The 19,980-nt window shown below is 42.7% G+C and overlaps 1 protein-coding gene across 2 annotated transcripts in view; it reads right to left on the bottom strand.

Moving 5' to 3' along the window:
- Positions 1 to 18,691, bottom strand: part of LOC124047841 (reticulon-4 receptor-like) — a 35,519-nt gene extending 16,828 nt beyond the window's left edge. Inside the window, exon 1 of one of the 2 annotated variants that reach the window (XM_046368159.1) lies at positions 18,080 to 18,691. In XM_046368159.1, the coding sequence (XP_046224115.1) occupies positions 18,080 to 18,101 (22 nt within the window). In that variant the 5' untranslated portion in view covers positions 18,102 to 18,691. Of the gene's footprint in view, positions 1 to 6,989; positions 7,044 to 18,079 lie in introns of those variants that run through there. The other variant, XM_046368160.1, reaches the window with a different exon arrangement.
- Between the last annotated feature and the right edge of the window lie 1,289 nt (positions 18,692 to 19,980).

Genomic DNA, 19,980 nt, shown 5'->3' on the forward strand with positions numbered 1-19,980 from the left:
CACTATCATAATGTTTGATTCTGTTCATTTGTGGGTGACCTGGTGTCTTTGTTCCTCAAGTGATTTGTGAGCGGGACCTGAAACAACACTGGCAGACCTGCCTGGCGGTTCAAACTCACTTAGTAATGGCATTGTGCTCCACTCGGCAGAGCAAATGGGTCATCCCACTAAAATGGAGAGAGAAATAAGAGTGTTTGTGAAGAGATACAGAGTTCGTAGTAAAAAAAGCCACTTGAAACTACCAGGCTTAAAAAGCTAGCAGAGTACTGACAGAATGACAGAATTGTCCAACAAAGGATGGCCTACATAACACAGTTATAACCATGACATAAACAGTCATTAATGACAGCTGATGTCAGATTAAGATCAGTTAGTCAGCAAAAATAATTATCAGTCAGCAAAACACAAAAAGTCCATAACTATCAAAAAGGAAAGCCAGAAAATAAATCCTCACGACACAGATGAATCCTACAAACTATCATCTGACATTTACAGGTGATAATGCCTGTCCAAACTCTTATCAACCCTTTGTAGCTTTTGCACCTTTCTAAAAGACACTGAAGGGCAACTGCAAGAATTTAGGAGATGAATGCCTATTTTTAAACTGAACCCAAAAGGAGGAAGGAGTAAACAAACAATGACTTGAAATTCTTTAGGAATGTATTCCTTTGTGTGGCATTAATCCACATGCAAAGCAGATTGTGTTTGTCCTTCCATGAGAAAGGATTTGCTGAAGATGGGGTTTAATATATAATAATAATAATATAGGCAGTATGGATAAATAGAGGAGCAGAATGCTGCCAGACAGACTAGTGAAAAACAGACCGCAGTTCCTCTGTAAAAGTGAAATTGATCTTGCTGCCAGTCAGATATATCTTGACCATATCCATGTGCTCCATACTGGGCTCCTCCCAATCAACACAGTCTATTGGATTACCAGGTAATTAATGAACTTTAAAAGTTATTGGAACTCCATTGGAAACTCAAATTCTTCCCCATCCAATCTCAGTGTTCCTGACTGAGAAGTGAGCAGCGATATCACTATCATGATATCACGTTTACCATAGGGCCTGCTAACATACAGTAGAGTGCTTTGTAGGAAAGCTCATGTCTGACCTAATCACAATTCCACAAAAATTATCTTACAGAGCAGAGTGATATCGGAGAGGCCAGTAACAGTGATTCACTGCAGCTTGCTGTATTTCATCTATGGAAAATGTTTTACTGAGGAAGACTAAGGTTAGAAAATCCAATGCTGGTTGGTTTACACATGTATACACTTTAGAAGGACTCTTGAGCATCCAGGCCTTTCATGCTCAGTGGAAAAATGATGTACAGTGGCAAGGAAAGGTATGTGAACCCTTTGGAATTACCTGGATTTCTGGTTGGACTTAGATGAAGATCCGATCAAATTTTATGACCACTTTATGCAGAAATCCAGGTAATTCCAATGGGTTCACATACTTTTTCTTGCCACTGTACGCTGCTGCTACTGTTTATGATCTATCCTGTTGTCCAGTCACTTTATTCCTAGATATATGTACATACAGTATCTACCTCAATTACCTCGTTCCCCTGCACATCGACTCAGTACTGGTACCTGCATATAGCCAAGTTATCGTTGCTCATTGTGTATTTATTCCTTGTGTTATTTTTCTACATTTTTCTCTCTGCATGGTTGGGAAGGGCCCTTAAGTAAGCATTTCACTATTAGTCCACACCTGTTGTTTACGAAGCATGTGACAAATACAATTTGATTTGATTCAAACCCTCAATCAGACCACAGAGAGGACATCACAAAGACCTAATACGCTGTCGTCCCTGCTAGGCCTGCTGAGCCTAACCTAGACAGCTATGATAGACAGGGACACAACCCTGGCCTGTATAGCGGCCAGCATTTAAGGGAAAGATATCACTGAAACTATGCTATTATAAAGGCAAGCTGAAATCTCAAGATGTTTCCATTCTGTCCTCTAAACCGTCATGGTAAGTTGCAGCTTTTGTTAAGGCCAGGCTAAAAGTGTGGGCTGCATGAAGAGAGGGGCATCAATATTCTATTACCTTTCTTCTTCTTCAGAATTTCCCTTTGAGAGAGCGCTTTTGAGAATCCTCTGTTCTCTAGTCGTCTAAATTTCCCTGTCTTCCCGAGAGGCCTGAGATGTCCCACCACTCTCTCATTCGATGTGCGTTTGTGCAGTATCTTTAAGGGGAAATTATTTTTAAATTCAAAAACAAAAGCTCTGGCATTATTTATAACATGCACCGTCAGAACTCTCTGGTAGGGCTCCTTCTGCATGGGGTTGGGAAATGAATAGGGTTGGAAAAGGGAGCCCCAATTCAGTTCCAGGGGAGAAGTCCAGTAGAAGTTTTTACATTATGGAGATAAAAGCAAACGATTACTAACCTTTTCTTTTCCCACTAGGCATTCTGTAGTTCTTCATACTAGCATTAACATAGAGTACTCTGCATGAAAATCCTGGGTAAATTATTGGTGTGCTAAAGAATCATCACGGCGTAGGAATGAACCATATTTGTGGCCTTACTGCTCTATTGTGTTTAGCCAGTTAGGCCACCAATGTATTATCAGGAGCAGTAGCATAGCCAGCAGTAGCGTAGCCAGAGATTCATTGGCTTGTGGGCCAGCAGGAATTTGGGTAGGCCAAAAAAATAAAAACAAACACACATTTTGCCATGGGGCAGAGAGGAAAATGTGCCGTTTTATAGTTAACATCATGCTATTCTACACATTTTGCCATGAGGCTGAGAGAACATGTTGCATTTTTAAAGCTAATTAAAGCTAAAATATACTGTAGGTGTGTTAACTGTGATAAAGGCAATGGATTATGAGCTGTCTTGTTTGCTAAATAAACATATTAAGTAGGCAGTGGCATGGTGCATATAGCCAAAGAAGCACAATGTGCCTCAATTAGTCATATTTATGGTTTATTGGGGGTGGGGCTTACAATTAGTTATTTTTGGCCACCCATCCCATGAGAGTGAATGTCATTCCAGTGCACTGCATGCTATGAATTCTATCTGATGGTGTTTGCATGTTTAGGTAAAAATACAAATAATCTTCCGTTTGGAACACTGACAAGTAGAGAGGGTATTTTGTTTTGCTTGGGTGGGCCTGTCTCCCCAGTGGGTGGGTGGGTAGGTGGGCCTGGCTCCCCAGTGGGTGGGTGGGTAGGTGGGCCTGGCTCCCCAGTGGGTGGGTGGGTAGGTGGGCCTGGCTCCCCAGTGGGTGGGTGGGTAGGTGGGCCTGGCTCCCCAGTGGGTGGGTGGGTAGGTGGGCCTACCCGTGCCTATGCGGCTGTTCAGGAAATCTAAGTCAGTAAAGGCTACGCCATCTTTTTTCATGCCTCAATACAGCACAATCTCACAACCTGACGGTCCGTGTGCAGGCTTTTCACAGACTCACTTCTCTCGCTGAATTAATGTATTCACTTGTTATTATTCAAAGAAACGCAACACTTTATTGCACTTGTTTAAAAGTGCAAGTTTAATGTTGTGAAGCTGATCGCTATAAACCTTTGTTTTTATTCTCTTTTTAAGTTAATCAAATCAAGGATACTTTTCTACCATAGTAAGTGGGTATGCAATGCTTGGTGCACTGGATCCATGTCAGTAAAACGGTTAACTGTTCTTAGCTCTGTTCGTTAACTCATCTGCTTCTCACTCCCTTCTCCCTTCTCTCCATATGCTGTAAAGGACTGCAGCATATAATGATGAGACCAGTGGGATGGTCATCATTTTATTTTATTTTTACCTTTGAAAGATTTAGGAGCACTTTCTTTGGATATTATATCTCCACACAAGAGCCCTGGCTCCAGTCTCCTTGCCTGTACTCACATTGTCCACCAACAGCATGGGCGCCATCTGTTCATATGGAAGTAGGAGGCAAACTATGCCAATGCGCCCATAATGTGTGATGGATTAGTGCAATCTGTTAATACAGCAATAAGGCACTCGAGGGGGAGTGTGTTTTGATTATGATGATTGTCGGTTGTGCTCCAATCCCTGAATACCGTCAACATGCACAGCCAGGACAATAATCACGATAACGTACAAGCTCCAGTTCCTTATTGTTTTTATAATATCTTTTCTATTGTATATTTTTTTTCACACCTAGTCAATAGTTATTGGCTTTATTTAAAAATACTCGTGATTGCTTTAAAGTGGCAATCTGCAGTTCAATCAATAACACCCCGCCACTGTTTTGGTTAAAAGCCGAGGGGTGGGGCCGGAGAAATGTAACCAATTTCATAGATGGAACCATGGATTCAAGTACTGACCACCAACATTCTAGTTTTAACCATGTTTTGAGGCTATACACTGTCTGTTCACATTTACATTGTTTACCAACATTGGAGTAAAACAAGCCTATATTTTGGATTCTGACAGCTGAACTAAGCTCTTGCATCATTTATAAGTTACATTATTCAATAATTAATGGCTATATACAATTTATTTAAAAGTTTTAAAAAATGATGTATCAATCACAGATTTCCCCTTTAACTACAGGTTTGACTTGCTGAGGGTGTTATGAACTAGACTGAGGGGAAAAAAACACTGAAATATTGCTGAATCTCTGCATTGTCTCTATATCGATCAATTCTATGGAATGTCTACAGTCACGCCGACAGGATCCTAATTTTCTTCATGCTTGTAGTCTACAGTACTGCTTGCAATTATTGAACCAGAATTGCACTTTGTTTGCATCAATCACACCATCATTGTAATGTTAATTGTTAAGCGAAAATTCTGAGAGTAGTTGTCATTCATGTTAAATACATTGGAAATATGTGGGAGATATTTTGGGGGGGAGAATGTAATGTATGGATGCTGGTTGATGCAACCGAGTGTTCTTACTGGCATGAGTAAGAACACATGGTATGTATGATACATATAGTACTCTGCAGTGGGATGTTTCAGGCAATGCATTTATGATGCCCAAGGAGAGGTATGACCCATCACCTTCAAGCTGTTCTCAAAATCCCATCACTGTCAGAAAAACAATGTAGATAGTAATGTTGCAACCTGGGAGTCTGTGCCTTTCCTCAGAAAATAAAATATTCTCAGCTGACATTACAACATATCTTACGTGGGAAAGTATTGCATTCTTTTATTCTGCTATCAGTGCCTTGCAAAAGTATTCATCCCCTTTGGCGTTTTTCCTATTTTGTTGCATTACAACCTGTATGTAATTTAAATTGATTTTTTTTTTTGGATTTCATGTAATGGACATAAACAAAATAGTCCAAATTGGTGAAGTGAAATGAAAAAATAAATAATAATATTTACATAAAAGTGGTGCGTGGATATATTCACCCCCTTTGCTATGAAGCCCCTAAATAAGATCTGGTGCAACCAATTACCTTCAGAAGTCACATAATTAGTTTAATAAATTCCACCTGTGTGCAATCTAAGTGTCACATGATCTTTCACATGATCTCAGTATATATACGACTGTTCTGAAAGGCCCCAGAGACTGTAACACCACTAAGCAAGCGGCACCACCAAGCAAGCGGCACCATGAAGACCAAGGAGTTCTCCAAACAGGTCAGGGACAAAGTCGTGGAGAAGTTGGGTTGGGTTATAAAAAAAATCAGAAACTTTGAACATCCCCCGGAGCACCATTATTAAAAAATGTCAAATATGGCACCACAACACACCTGCCAAAAGAAGGCAGCTCACCAAAACTCACACACCAGGCAAGGAGGGCAGTAATCAGAGAGGCAACACAGACCAAAGATAACACTGAGGGAGCTGCAAAGCTCCACAGCTGAGAATGGAGTACCTGTCCATAGGACCACTTTAAGCCGTACACTCCACAAAGCTGGGCTTTACGGAAGAATGGCCAGAAAAAAGCCATTGCTTAAAGAAAAAATAAGGAAACACACTTGGTATTCATCAAAAGGCATGTGAGAGACTCCCCAAACATATGGAAGAAGGTACTCTGGTTAGATGAGACGAAAATTTAGTTTTTTGGCCATCAAGGAAAATGCTATGTCTGGCGCAAACCCAACATCTCTCATCACCCAGAGTCACCATCCCCACAGTGAAGCATGGTGGTGGCAGCATCATTCTGGGGGTTTTTCATTGGCAGGGACTGAGGAACTGGTCAGAATTGAAGGAATGATGGATGGTGCTAAATACAGGGAAATTCTTGAGGGAAATCTGTTTGTCTTCAAGAGATTTGAGACTGGGACAGAGGTTCAACTTCCAGCAGGACAATGACCCTAAGCATACTGCTAAAACAACACTTGAGTGGTTTAAAGGGAAACATTTAAATGTTGAAGAATGGGCAAAAATCCCAGTGGCTAGATTTGCGAAGCTTATAGAGACATACCCCATGAGACTTGCAGCTGTAATTGCTGCAAAGGGTGGCTCTACAAAGTATTGACTTTGGGGGGGGTGAATAGTTATGCAAGCTCAAGTTTTCTGTTTGTCTTATTTCTTGTTTGTTTCACAAGAAAAAATATTTTGCACCTCCAAAGTGGTAGGCATGTTATGTAAATCAAACTATACAAACCCTCAAATCTATTTTAATTCCAGGTTGTAAGGCAACAAAATAGGAAAAATGCCAAGGGGGTGAATATTTTCGCAAGCCACTGTAGATAGCACTAGTAGATAGCTGTATTTCTAGTCTCAATGCTGCATTACTTATTTATTGAAACGCTGATTATTGGCTTACTGGCACATGCATCTATGTCTTCATCATCATCATCATCATCATCATCATCATAATCATCATAACACTCTCATAAACCAGTTTACTCTCCCAAAACGCCTCATTGCATCACAGAGCTCTGCCTGTATTAACAGTACCATGAACCAAAATGAGTTCTAACCACAGTAAATCCCATCGGTGTCATTCAATATCCATTGATCCACACTTTTCAGTATATGAGGAAACCATTTACAGCACAGACAATGATCTGTGGCTTTACGCTACAATATCCTAGCAAAGGAAAAAGCAGGTTTACCCATGCAGGTCTGTGTGATCTAGTTGAAGATGCACATCTGCCACACACTTTTCCTCTCTAAAATGGCTGCCTCCATCTGGCTCAATTATCAATCAACCAAGCCATTGTTCCCATCCTCTACAACACGCAGAATAATGAGCAGCACATGCCTTCCACCAATAAACCACCACCTAACCATCCACCTTCCCACCCCCTTTAATGGTAGATCCCGCCCCCTCCATGTCCACAACTAATTGAACCATAAAGTCTCCAGCGAGCTAATGAAAGGGGCCCACCCACACCATGCTCACACACAGGAATGGATCTAACCCTTCTTCAATTACGTCTTAGCTAAGGCCAAAGGCGTAGCTAATGGATTTCAATAAATGAGGCTGGCTGCCCCAGACAATTTGGATGCTGATTTATGTGTGCTGAGCTGTAGAGGGAGAGTCGTTGACGTACAGGAGCACTATAGCAGGAGGATCTGTGAACGTGTCCGTAGGTGTTTTCCTATAGGAAAATCATGCTCTGCAGAGTGTTATGACCACCGGCTCAACCTTTTAGAGGTGATAGGTTTAGGGAAGGATTTAGCTTTAAGCTGCTGGCTACATTCCTGGTGTTAAAACACTGATGTTTCCACTCAACATAACAAATCGTAAGAGCATCTGACTGATCTTTAAAGCTGAACAAACACAGCAGAGCCGTAACAAAGGAATTCGGATTATTTCCTTGGATAGGAAAGGATTCATGCTTTGTTCTCACTAGCAAAAAATGCTATATTTACAGTGCAGACTGTTCTCAAGGTCTTCCCTCCAATAGATAAGAATGAACAAGACTACTTATACGATTTATAACAATTGTCAGTGGAGACCAGATAATTACTCTCTCTCTTCCTACAGACCAAAGTGTAACTGTGCACACTATAGGGAACTAAGACTAGCTATACCTGTCATGCTTGTCATATTGCAAAATGCCTCAGACACTTTTTATAAACAACAAAATATAGATAACTCCAGATATCCATTCTTCCTCAATCCCCTTGTCTCTTGTCTCATCTTTGCTCTTACTTCATAACATGGTTTTCAATATCTGCTCTCAAGTATTCTACATGCCTCTAAACCCAACACCCTGTAAGCAAACTCTCACATTCTCTCTCACATTCTCTCTCTCTCACACATTCTCTCTCACATTCTCTCTCTTACATTCTCTCTCTCTCCCTCTCTCTCTCTCTCTCTCTGAAGATGGCGACGTACTGTATGGTTGCCCTCTTGCAAGCTCTGACCCAATTTAAATATTTTGTCATCCTTTTGGTGTTTATCTTTACTGTTTTTGCACAAAATGTGTCCGCTATCATTTTTTATGATCAACAATAACCTCAATTCCGGCTTCAACTTCGACTCATCTGCCCTGGGCTCTATGTGTACCTTCGACCCAATCTTTGGACTAACCAATAGGAAATGCAGAGGCAGAAGAGTGGGCATCCTGATGAGAATAAGGTTAAGGTATAACCGGCTACCACTTCCCTCCATTCTACTAGCTAATGTACAGTCACTTGATAAAAAGATGGATGACCTCCAATCGTGGATTTGCTACCAACGAGACTCATAACTAGAATATTCTCTGTTTTTCTGAAGGATGGCTTTCGTACAAGATAACCTCCGTGGCTCAAAAGATTCTCCATTTACCGAACGGACAAGACATTGGATTCAGGGAAATCCAGTGAGGAACGGGGATGTCTCTTCACGAGACACAGGTGGTGTGGTCAGCATGTAAGACACATAATGCCCAACTTCTATCAACACGTCTCCTTTGCCACTAGGGGTGAAAGAGTCCTAGACCCCTGTTACTCAACCCACAAGCAAGCATACAATAATTATTATAATAATAATGACACACTACACTGCCAAAAGTATGTGGACAACTGCTTGTCGAACATCTCATTCCAAAATCATGGGCCGTAATATGGAGTTGGTCCCCCCTTCGCTGTCATAACAGCCTCCACTCTTCTGGGAAGGCGTTCCACTAGATGTTGGAACATTGCTTCAGGGACTCACTTCCATTGAGCCATGTGTAGGCCAGTCAAGTTCTTCCACACCGATCGCGACAAAGCATTTCTGTATGGACCTCTCTTTGTGCAAGGGGGCATTGTCATGCTGAAACAGGAAAAGGCCTTCCCCAAACTGGTGCCACAAAGTTGGAAACATAGAATCATCTAGAATGTAATTTTATGCTGTAGCATTAGGATTTCCCTTTACTGGAACTAAGGGACCTAGCACAAACCATGAAAAACAGCCACAGACCATTATTTCTCCTCTACCAAACTTTACAGTTGATACTATGCATTGGGCAGGTAGCATTCTCCTGGCATCTGCCAATCCCAGTTTTGTTCATTGGACAGCCAAACTGTGAAGCGTGATTCATGACTCCAGATAACGCATTTCCACTGCTCCAGAGTCCAATGGCGGTGAGCTTTACACCACTCCAGCCGAAGCTTGGCATTGCGCATGGTGATCTTTGGCTTGAGTGCGGATGCTCGGCCATGGAAACCCATTTCATGAAGCTCCCAAAGAACAGCTCTTGTGCTGACATTGCTTCCAGAGGCAGTGTGAAACTCGGTAGTGATTGTTGCAACCGAGGACAGACGATCTTTACACGCTTCAGCACTCGGCGGTCCCGTTCTGTGAGCTTGTGTGGCCTACCACTTCTTGTCTGAGCCGTTGTTGCTCCTATATATTTCCACTTCACAGAGTGTGTACTTGATTTTATACACCTGTCAGCAACAGGTGTGGCTAAAATAGCAGAGTCCACTCATTTGAAGGGCTGTCCACATACTTTTGTATATAGTGTACATGGGACAGAGAGTGCAGTATTCATACCCCTTGACTTTTTCCACATTTTGATACTTTACAGCCTTATTCTAAAATGGATTAAATTGTTTTTATTCCTCATTAATCTACACACAATACCCATAATGAAAAAGTAAAAACAGACTTCTAGATTTTTTTGCAAATGTACCAACAAAAAAAGGTGGAAATATCATATTTACATAAGTATTCAGATCCTTTACTCAGTACTTTGTTGAAGCACCTTTGGCAGTGATTACAGCCTCGACTATTCTTGGGTATGATGCTAAAAGCTTGGCACACCTGTCTTTGGGTAGTTTTTCCCATTCTTCTCTGCAGATCATCTCAAGCTCTGTCAGGTTGAATGGGGAGGGTTGCTGCACAGCTATTTTTAGGTCGCTCCAGAGATGTTCAAGTCCGGGACCTGGCTGGGCCACTCAAGGACATTGAGACTTGTCCCCATGCAACTCCTGCATTGTCTTGGCTGTGTGCTTAGGATCGTTGTCCTGTTGGAAGGTGAACCTTCGCCCCAGTCTGAAGTCCTGAGTGCTCTGGAGTAGATTTTCATCAAGGATCTTTCTGTACTTTGCTCCGTTCATCTTTCCCTCGATCCTAGTCTCCCCAGTCCCTGCCGCTGAAAAACATCCCTACAGCATGATGCTGCCACCACCATACTTCACCGTAGCGATGGTGTCAGGTTTCCTCCAGATGTGACACTTGGCATTCTAGGCAAAATAGTTCAATCTTGGTTTCATCAGACCAGAGAATCTTGTTTCTTATGGTCTGAGAGTCTTTAGGTGTCTTTTGGCAAACTCCAAGCGGGATTATCATGTGCCTTTTACTGAAGAGTAGCTGGCCACTCTACCATGAAAGCCTGAATGGTGGAGTGCTGCAGAGATGGTTGTCCTTCTGGAAGGTTATCCCATCTCCACAGAGGAACTCTGGAGCTCTGTCATAGTGACCATTGGGTTCTTGGTCACCTCCCTGATCAAGGCTCTTCTCCCTCGATTGCTCAGTTTGGAAGGGCGTCCAGCTCTAGGAAGATTCTTGGTGGTTCCAAGCTTTTTCCATTTAAGAGTGATGGAGGCCATTGTGTTCTTGGGAACCTTCAGTGCTGCATACATTTTTTGGTACCCTTCCTCAGATCTCTGCCTCGGCACATTCCTGCCTCTACGTTTTTGCTTTGAAATGCACTGTCAACTGTTGGTACTTTATTCAGACAGGTGTGTGCCTTTCCAAATCATGTCCAATCAATAGAATTTACCACAGGTGGACCCCAATCAGAAACAGCTCTGGATGATCAATGGAAACAGGATGCACCTGAGCTCAATTTAGAGTCTCATAGCAAAGGGTCTGAATATTTATGTAAATAAGGTATTTCTGTTTTTATTTTTCTAATCACCTTTTTTGGCTTTGTCATTATGGGGTATTGTGTATAGCTTGATGAGGAAAAAAATTCAATCCATTTTAGAATAAGGCTGTAACGTAACAAAATGTGGAAAAGGGGAAGGGGTCTGAATACTTTCCGAGGGCCCTAATTGGCTTTACAATTGTATAAATTAAAAAGAAAAACAGCAAAACAGTAGGCAAAACAAAACATCAGACTAAACAAAACATAAACAAAAGAGAGAGGTAGTCTCAAAGAAGGGAACGAGTATGATGTATCAGTGTATGGGGAGGGAAGGGTTGGGATCTGGATACGAACACGGTTTAGGGTAAGGGCTGGGATTGGGATTTGGATACAAACCAGGTTTAGGGTAAGGGGCGTGATTGGGGTTAGGAAAACGAACCCGGTTCAGGGTAATGGTAGGATAAGGGTTTGATTTAGGTGCAGTTCTGTATGGTGAAGAGAGGAGTGTCTTTAGGGAGGGGGAGCTTAAGGGCAGGCCTTGTCAAAGAGGTGGGGCTTTAGGAGGCACGAAAAGATAGTGATGGAGTCAGAGTAACGCCTGCCTGGAGGGAAGGAGTTCCAGAGCCTAGGAGGTAGTCTGGAAAAGACCATGTTGCCGAAACTATGGAGCTTCAACCTGGGTATGACCTGCTGTGGTGGATTGGAGTGTGCATGTGTGTGGGTGGGGGGAAAAAAGGTCTGAGAGGTACATCGGGGCAAGATGGTGAAGGGCTTTGTAGGTCAGAAAGAGGATCTTATAGTCAACGCATTGGGAGACAATGAGCCAGTGCAGTTCACTGTCAGGACCAAGTGTGGGTGAGGAGTCGGGCTGCAGAGTTTAGAACCATCTGGCGCTTATGGAGGGAGCTTGAGTTAATGCTGGAGAGTAGTGAGTTGCAGTAGTCAAGACGGGAGGAGATGAATGCATGTATGAGGATTTCAGCGGCAGGACGGGAGAGGGAGGACCTGACTTTGGCAATGTTGCGGTGCTGGAAAAAATCTGATTTGTCCAAGATGATGGCAAGATTGCATGAAGGGAGGGAGAAACAGTGGTGTCGTCAAAGGGAGGGTGAGGTTGCCAGCTTTGGTGAGGGTGGATTTGGGAAGAGTTCCGTTGTATCACTGTTGAGCTTAAGAAAGTTTTGTTGCATCCATGTTATTATTGCAGAGAGGCAGGATTCAATGTGGGTCATAGGCGGGTTGAGGAGGGATTTGGTGCTGAGGTAGATCTGGGTGTCATCGGCATAGCAGTGGAAGTCAAGGATAAAGTGATGGAGGATCTGACCAAGAGGGAGGATGTAGATAATGAAGAGTAAGGGACTCAGCACGAAACAAACTGGAGGGGTTCGGTCAGGTTGTTGATTGGCAGGTGGGTTTGTAATTGGGAGGCAACAGTATGTTCCAGAGTCTTGGCAAGGAAGGGGAGGTTGGAAATGGGGCAGAAGTTATTGAGGATGGTGGTGTCCAGTTTTCTTATGATGGGGGTGACTGCAGCTGTTTTGTAGTTGGAGGGGACAGTTCCGTGGTCGAGGGAGAGGTTGACAATGTTTGTGATGGACAGAGAGCAGGCAGGAAGGCAGGCAGGCTTTGATGAGAAGACTGGGGAAAGGACCCAGGGAGCAAGTTGTAGTCTTGGATAACATGATGAGGTTTTGAGATATACTGTAGGGAAAGTCAATGGAGACAAATTTGGAAAGCCGGGTTTCAGGTGTGACGGTTTGGAGGTTGACAGGGGGAGGGGCAGCTGAGGGAGATTGATCAGTCAGTAATGAGTTTATTTTGATGAGCATGTCCTTGGAATACTGAATAAATTAGTTGCACAGCTCAGTGGAGGGAGTAGAGAAGGTGTCATCATGGGGCTGAAGTAGTTTGCTGACAGTGGAGAAGAGAGTCCGGGAGTTCTTACTGTGGCAGTCATTGTTGTTAGACAAGTAAGTGGACCTTGCAGCAAAGCGGTACACGCTAAGCTAAAGGACAGAGCTACCGCACACATCACAGCCAACCACAATGTTACAACTGAGGAGACGAACACGTGCAAGAAGTCCCGCTACGACCTCCGCAGAGCTATCAAACAGGCAAAAGGACAATATAGGAACAAGGTGGAATCGTATTACACAAGCTCTGACGCTCGACACATGTGGCAGGGGCTCCAGTCCATTACGGATTACAAAGGAAGACTTAGCCGTGATCTGCCCAATGATGAATGCTTCTCTACCAGACAAACTCAATGTGAGAATGCCGTTCATTGATTACAGCTCAGCGTTCAACACGATAGTGCCCTCCAAGCTTGTCACCAAACTCGGGACCCTGGGACAGAACACCTCCCTCTGCAGGTGGTGAGAGTAGGCAACAATACCTTTGCCATGCTGACCCTCAACACAGGGCCCCCCAGGGGTGAGTGCTTTGCCCCCTCCTGTACTCCATGTTTACCCATGACTGTGTGGCCATGCACAACTTCAACTCCATCTTAAGGTTTGCTGACGACACGACGGTGCTAGGACTGACCAACAACGGCGATGAGACATCCTAAAGGGAGGAGGTCAGAGACATGGCAATGTCAGGACAATGCCAGTAAAACAACCTCTCCCTCAACGTTAGCAAGACCAAGGAGCTGATCGTGGACTAGCAGGGAACAGGGGTGCGGGCTTCAAGTTCCTCAGTGTCCACATTATCGAGGTCTTAACATGGTCCTTTCACACCAGAACAGTCGTAAAGAAGGCATGACAGCACCTCTTCTCCATCAGGAGGCTGAAATTATTTGGTATGGTCCCTCAGATCCTCCTGAATATTTACAGCTGCACCATTGAACGCATCCTGACTGGTTGTATCACCGTCTGGTATGGCAACTGCAACGCCCTCGACAGGAAAGCCCTACAATGGGTGGTGCAAACAGCCCAACCCATTACTGGAGGCAAGCTCCCAGCCATCCAGGATGTACATGCCAGGCAGTGTCCGAGAAAGCCTTGAAAAATTGCCAAGACTCCAGCCACCCGAGACATGGACAGTTCTCCATGCTCCTATGCCAATCCACAGGACTCTACCAACTCAGACACACACACCTTCACTGTCACTCTTACTCATACGCACACACACGTACTCACATACACACACTCACACACACCCTCACTCACACACTCATTACTGAAGCCACACACTTAAACCCACACACACACAGCTCGTCAAACCTACGCTGCTGTTCATTGATTGTTGATTGCAATTACCATGAGTATCTACTGTATTTGGGTCATGGGAAGGGTTAGCTAAAATATATTACATGTATATATTACCATTAGTATGCCATTGCCATGCTATGTGGTTGTTGCCATGCTATGTGGTTGTCTTATGTCTCACTTTATGTACTGTTGGGGTGTCTCTCTTGTTGTGATGTGTGGTTTGTCCTATATTGTATTTATTTATATATTTTTAATCCCCCGTCACCGCAGGAGGCCTTTTGCATTTTGGTAGGCCGTCATTGTAAATAAGAATTTGTTCTTAACTGACTTGCCTAGTTAAATAAAGGTTAAATAAAAACAAAAGTATATTACAATAAATATTGATATATTCCTGCTACCCGTTACTTTTCAGCCCTGTTTACATGTATAATGTATTCTACTACCAGTCACTTTGTATGTATAAACCTACCTCAACCACTCTAGTACCCCTGCATATTGAATAAGGTACTGGTACTGACCTGTATTTACTAGCATTTCTTGTTTCTTCAACTTATTATAGTGTACTTCTTGTGCATTTTTTATAATTCTATGCTATTTTCTGTATTATTATATAGATGTTTTATTCTGTGCATGTGGCGAATAAACTTTAAATGTCTCTCTCTCACACTCACGCACACTTTGCACCCTGGTTTCTCGCTGCCTAGATTTCTAGCACACACTTAGATACTTCCAACCTCTGCTCTCTCCCACTCTCTCTGCTGTCCTTCTCTCTCTCTCTCTCTCTCTCTCTCTCTCTCTCTCTCTCTCTCTCTCTCTCTCTCTCTCTCTCTCTCTCTCTCTCTCTCTCTCTCTCTCTCTCTCTCTCTCTCTCTCTCTCTGCACTCCCTCTCTCTCTACACTCCCTCTCTGCTCTCCCTCTCTCTCTGCTCTCCCTCTCTCTGCTCTCCCTCTCTCTCTGCTCTCCCTCTCTCTCTGCACTCCCTCTCTCTCTCTCTCTCTGCACTCCCTCTCTCTCTCTCTGCTCTCCCTCTCTCTCTGCTCTCCCTCTCTCTCTGCTTCCTTTGAGCTATGGATCGTTTGATGTATTTTCAGCACACTGGGCATTTGGTTAGGATTATTATTAATTATTCAGGGCTGTTCTTCTCTACTCTTCTACCTGGTGTGATAGACAGGGGTCCAGCCTCACTCCCTGGGCATGGTGGTGAATCATACTTTATGTATAATCATACTTCATGTATATTAAATTAATATTTTGGAGGCATACAGTGGCATCACAGATGCACAGACAAGGTAAAAGTAGGCATGTAATCACTCATACAAAACAAGCAACACAACCTGGTCTCATAAAGTAAATGTAACATAGTAAACATAAATCCAAGACACTCAAATTAGTTTATGATTCATTTGGCATGGTTACATAAAACAGATGGTTAATTAAGGCAAAAATGAAAGTAGGGTGATTGGTTGGGGTGGATGGGTAGACATATAAAACAAATGTTGCGAGTTTGAATCTCACCATTGACAACTTTAGCTAATTAGCAACTTGACAACTAACTTTTTAGCTCCATTGCAACTACTTAAAATGTTAGTTAACCCTTCACCTAACCCTCATCTTAATCATTTTAGCTAAACCTTCACCTGACCCTCACCTTAACCCTTTTAGCTAACCCTTCACCTAACCCTCACCTGAACCCTTTTAGCTAATCCATCACCTAACCCTCACCTTAACCCTTTTAGCTAACCCTTCACCTTGCCTTAAGCCTTTTAGCTAACCCTTCCCCTAACCCTAACCCTTTTAGCTAACCCTTCCCCTAACCCTAACCCTTTTAGCTAAACCTTCTTCTACCCTAACCCTTTTAGTTAACCCTTCGCCTAACCCTAACCCTTTTAGCTAACCCTTCCCCTAACCCTAACCCTTTTAGCTAACCCTTCCCCTAACCCTTTTAGCTAAACCTTAGCTAAACCTTCCCCTAACCCTAACCCTTTTTGCTAACCCTTCCCCTAACCCTAACCCTTTTAGCTAACCCTTCCCCTAACCTTTTTAGCTAAACCTTCTCCTACCCTAACCCTTTTAGCTAACCCTTCCCCTAACCCTAACCCTTTTAGCTAAACCTTAGCTAAACCTTCCCCTAACCCTAACCCTTTTTGCTAAACCTTCCCCTAACCCTAACCCTTTTAGCTAACCCTTCCCCTAACCTTTTTAGCTAAACCTTCTCCTACCCTAACCCTTTTAGTTAACCCTTCCCCTAACCCTAACCCTTTTAGCTAACCCTTCCCCTAACCCTAACCCTTTTAGCTAACCCTTCCCCTAACCCTAACCCTTTTAGCTAACCCTTCCCCTATCCCTAACCCTTTTAGCTAACCCATCCCCTAACCCTAACCCTTTTAGCTAACCCTTCCTCTAACCCTAACCCTTTTAGCTAACCCTTCCCCTAACCTTAATCCTTTTAGCTAACCCTTCCCCTAATCTTAACCCATTTAGCTAACCCTTCCCCTAATCGTAACCCATTTAGCTACCCCTTCCCCTAACCCTAACCTTTTTAGTTAAAGCTTCTCCTACCCTAACCTTAACTCTTTAACCTAACTCCTAAACTTAACTCTAACCTTAACCCTAGCCTAGCTAATGTTAGCCACCTCAGCACCAAGCTAGAATTTGTAACATATCATACATTTAGCAAAATCGTAACATATTGAACATTTCTCTAATTCGTAACATTGTTAGTTTTGCAAATTCTTAAAATATAATAAGAATTGTAATTTGTAGCATATCATGCGAAATGGGTGATGGACATCTACAAATTAATACATAAAATACCATATGAAACATAACATATCATACTAAATGGAGTGTCTTGGATTAACATACATAATAATACAAAATGCTCTGAGACCAGGTTGTGCTATCAGGTAATACACATGCCCTGCCCAATCCCCAACTCCCCATTGCGTGACTAGATCCAATTTGTCTTACAACATGAGCAGTGAACAGTGCAGTGGATAAATACATTTCATGAGCTCTGGTGGTCTCCATCAAAACCACTTAGTATGACAAGGGTGATTGCTCATGGTGGACAATATTCTTAAAGTTTCTGGCAAAGAGAGGGAAAACAAACGTTGCGCAGAACCCCTTTTTTGAGAAATCTGAGAAATTGAACCCTTGGAATGTCACATGAGTAAACTGGAATAACTCAGGTTTTACCTATAAAACAACATGACATGTTAACCTTGCATGTTTTATGTGTTCCAAGTAACTATTATGTAACATTACAAGATAATATAAGCCTATTTAAAAGATCAATGTAAAAATAATAATACATTGGCATGTTAAAGTATGGCACCTAATTGAAAACACATTGAACAAGAAAACTGTAATTCAAGTAGATGTATATACGTCAGTAAATTGGCTCAGTTGGTAGAGGATGGCACCGCCAGGGTCGTGGGTTCGATTCCCAGGGCCACCCATACGTAAAATGTATGCATGCATGACCTTAAAATGCGTTGGATTTAAGCATCTGCTAAATGGTACATATTATATTATTACAGTAGTAAACACTGACAGGTATAAAATTGTTTTCTCCAAATAACCATAAAATACTGTGCAAATGGATCACATTATGTAAAATCATTATGTAAAAGACAAACAAGCAAGCAAACACACAAACAACACATTTGGATCTGATGTAAACGTAGCCCATACATACATACCTCGGATAAAAACGGACTTCATTTTGTAAATAGAATCCAAAAGGCACCGCTTGTGTGCGTGGTAAAATACTCGTTTTCAGCTTGGAAAAACAAAGATCCCGGTCAGAGAGATGGCAGTGGAAAATCCAGGGCACCGTCCATGAAAACTTTAGCCCAAGGTTTTAACATAGAACGGAGGTGGAGAACGCGGTCTCCTCTTCACGCCGCGTTCAGTCATTTGAGAGATGCGCGGGAAACAAAACCTTTTTTTTAACATTCGAATACAGGCAACCCAAAGGAACGTCTCCAAATGGACCACATAAACGCACGGGTGGCAGCAATCCAAACGGCAATAGGCTACAAAATTAAAACCATCAGCAGTCACAACGCAATCCACGGTTAGGAAAAGGCATATATCCAACCGTCCTTCGTTTGGTTTCCAACGTAGAGTTATCCTACATGAGTGCACTGCCGGTTGGCTTGTGAGGGTGGGGATCCAAAGATATGCGCCTCTCTATCAGCATAGAACAAGACAGGGGAGAGGGAGCTGCATGCGCGCGCGGTCGTGTTCTTAGTGAACGTGAGAAGGTAACTGAGGTCATAGTGCTCCTGAACTTCTCTGCACTCTTTGGTCAGAACCCATATCATGGGACAACAACCACATTGAACCGATGATCCCAACAAACGATAATGCGCAGTTCAGGCACGTTATGTGATGAACAGCAGAACATATTGTTTCTGATTATTTAGTGATAGGCGTTGGTAGTGTGCTCTTGATTTATATCGACCCATGTAAGTTTAAAATAACAAAGAAAATGACATAGAAATCTAACGTCTTATATGATATTCGTAATAGGTGGTTCGTGGTTGAGATCTCCCTGTCAGACTATTCTAAATTAAGATAGAGACGCCTCCCAGCGGTAGTGTGTGAACACCTCCCCGATTTTATAAGTCTATATTAAATCCCGAACAGCAAATTGCTGTAAAAATAAAATAGAAACCAATGTCGCTGCTTCATGCAATGTTTGCCACAGAGACGACGAACATATACTTTTCTCTGAATGTCGGTGACACACTTCAACAGAGATTGATTTTTGAGCTTTTCCACCTAGGCTCGTGTTTATCCGAATCAGCACCATGGACAGCGCACGTAGCCATCGCACTCTTTCCTCAGACGGGTAAACATGAGTCGGATTGGCTGTAGTAGCCTGGAGTTCGGATGACTGTCAGTTGTAATTACTGGTCATGTTTCCATGATCGATGGTTGTTTTCTCTCCATGTGTTTAATGACCATTGTGTGCGAATAATAGCAGGCCTAACTCGTGCAATACAAATGAACACATTGTCTGCTAGATTGAAAACGATTTTGTTTCGTAGAGAACATATACAGGGGAGTAAACAAAATATGAAAGGAGAGGCACAACCCCTTTGTATTTTATATCTACACTTAATTAATCAAATGTGTGTATTCCAGAAAGACAGTGATGATGTTATAGTAGAATGTTTCAGTGATGGCCCTAGACAACGTACAGCCCAAAGAAAACAAGAGCAGAAATATGTTAGGATGAGTAATTTGTGAAAATCTCTGCAAGTATTATTTGTATTTATTTAACCAGGAAAGTCAGTAAAGAACACATTCTTGTTGACAATGAAGGCCTGGGAACAGTTGGTTCACTGCTTTGTTCAGTGGCAGAGAGACAGATTTTCACTTTGTCAGCTCGAGGATTCGATCTAGCAAACGTTCAGTTACTGGCCTAACGCTCTAACCACTAGGCTACCAGTCTCTATGTCACGTTTAGCATCTATTCACATGACACAGACATTCTTTATTCCATATTGGCTGGGACCTCTCGCCCCTTCTTATGAGATGTGGCTAATTTGCCTCTCCAAGCTGACAATATGCTGCACCCGACTGCATTGTC

This window comes from Oncorhynchus gorbuscha, linkage group LG11 (genome assembly GCF_021184085.1).
Source record: "Oncorhynchus gorbuscha isolate QuinsamMale2020 ecotype Even-year linkage group LG11, OgorEven_v1.0, whole genome shotgun sequence".
NCBI classification, from domain to species: Eukaryota; Metazoa; Chordata; class Actinopteri; order Salmoniformes; family Salmonidae; genus Oncorhynchus; species Oncorhynchus gorbuscha.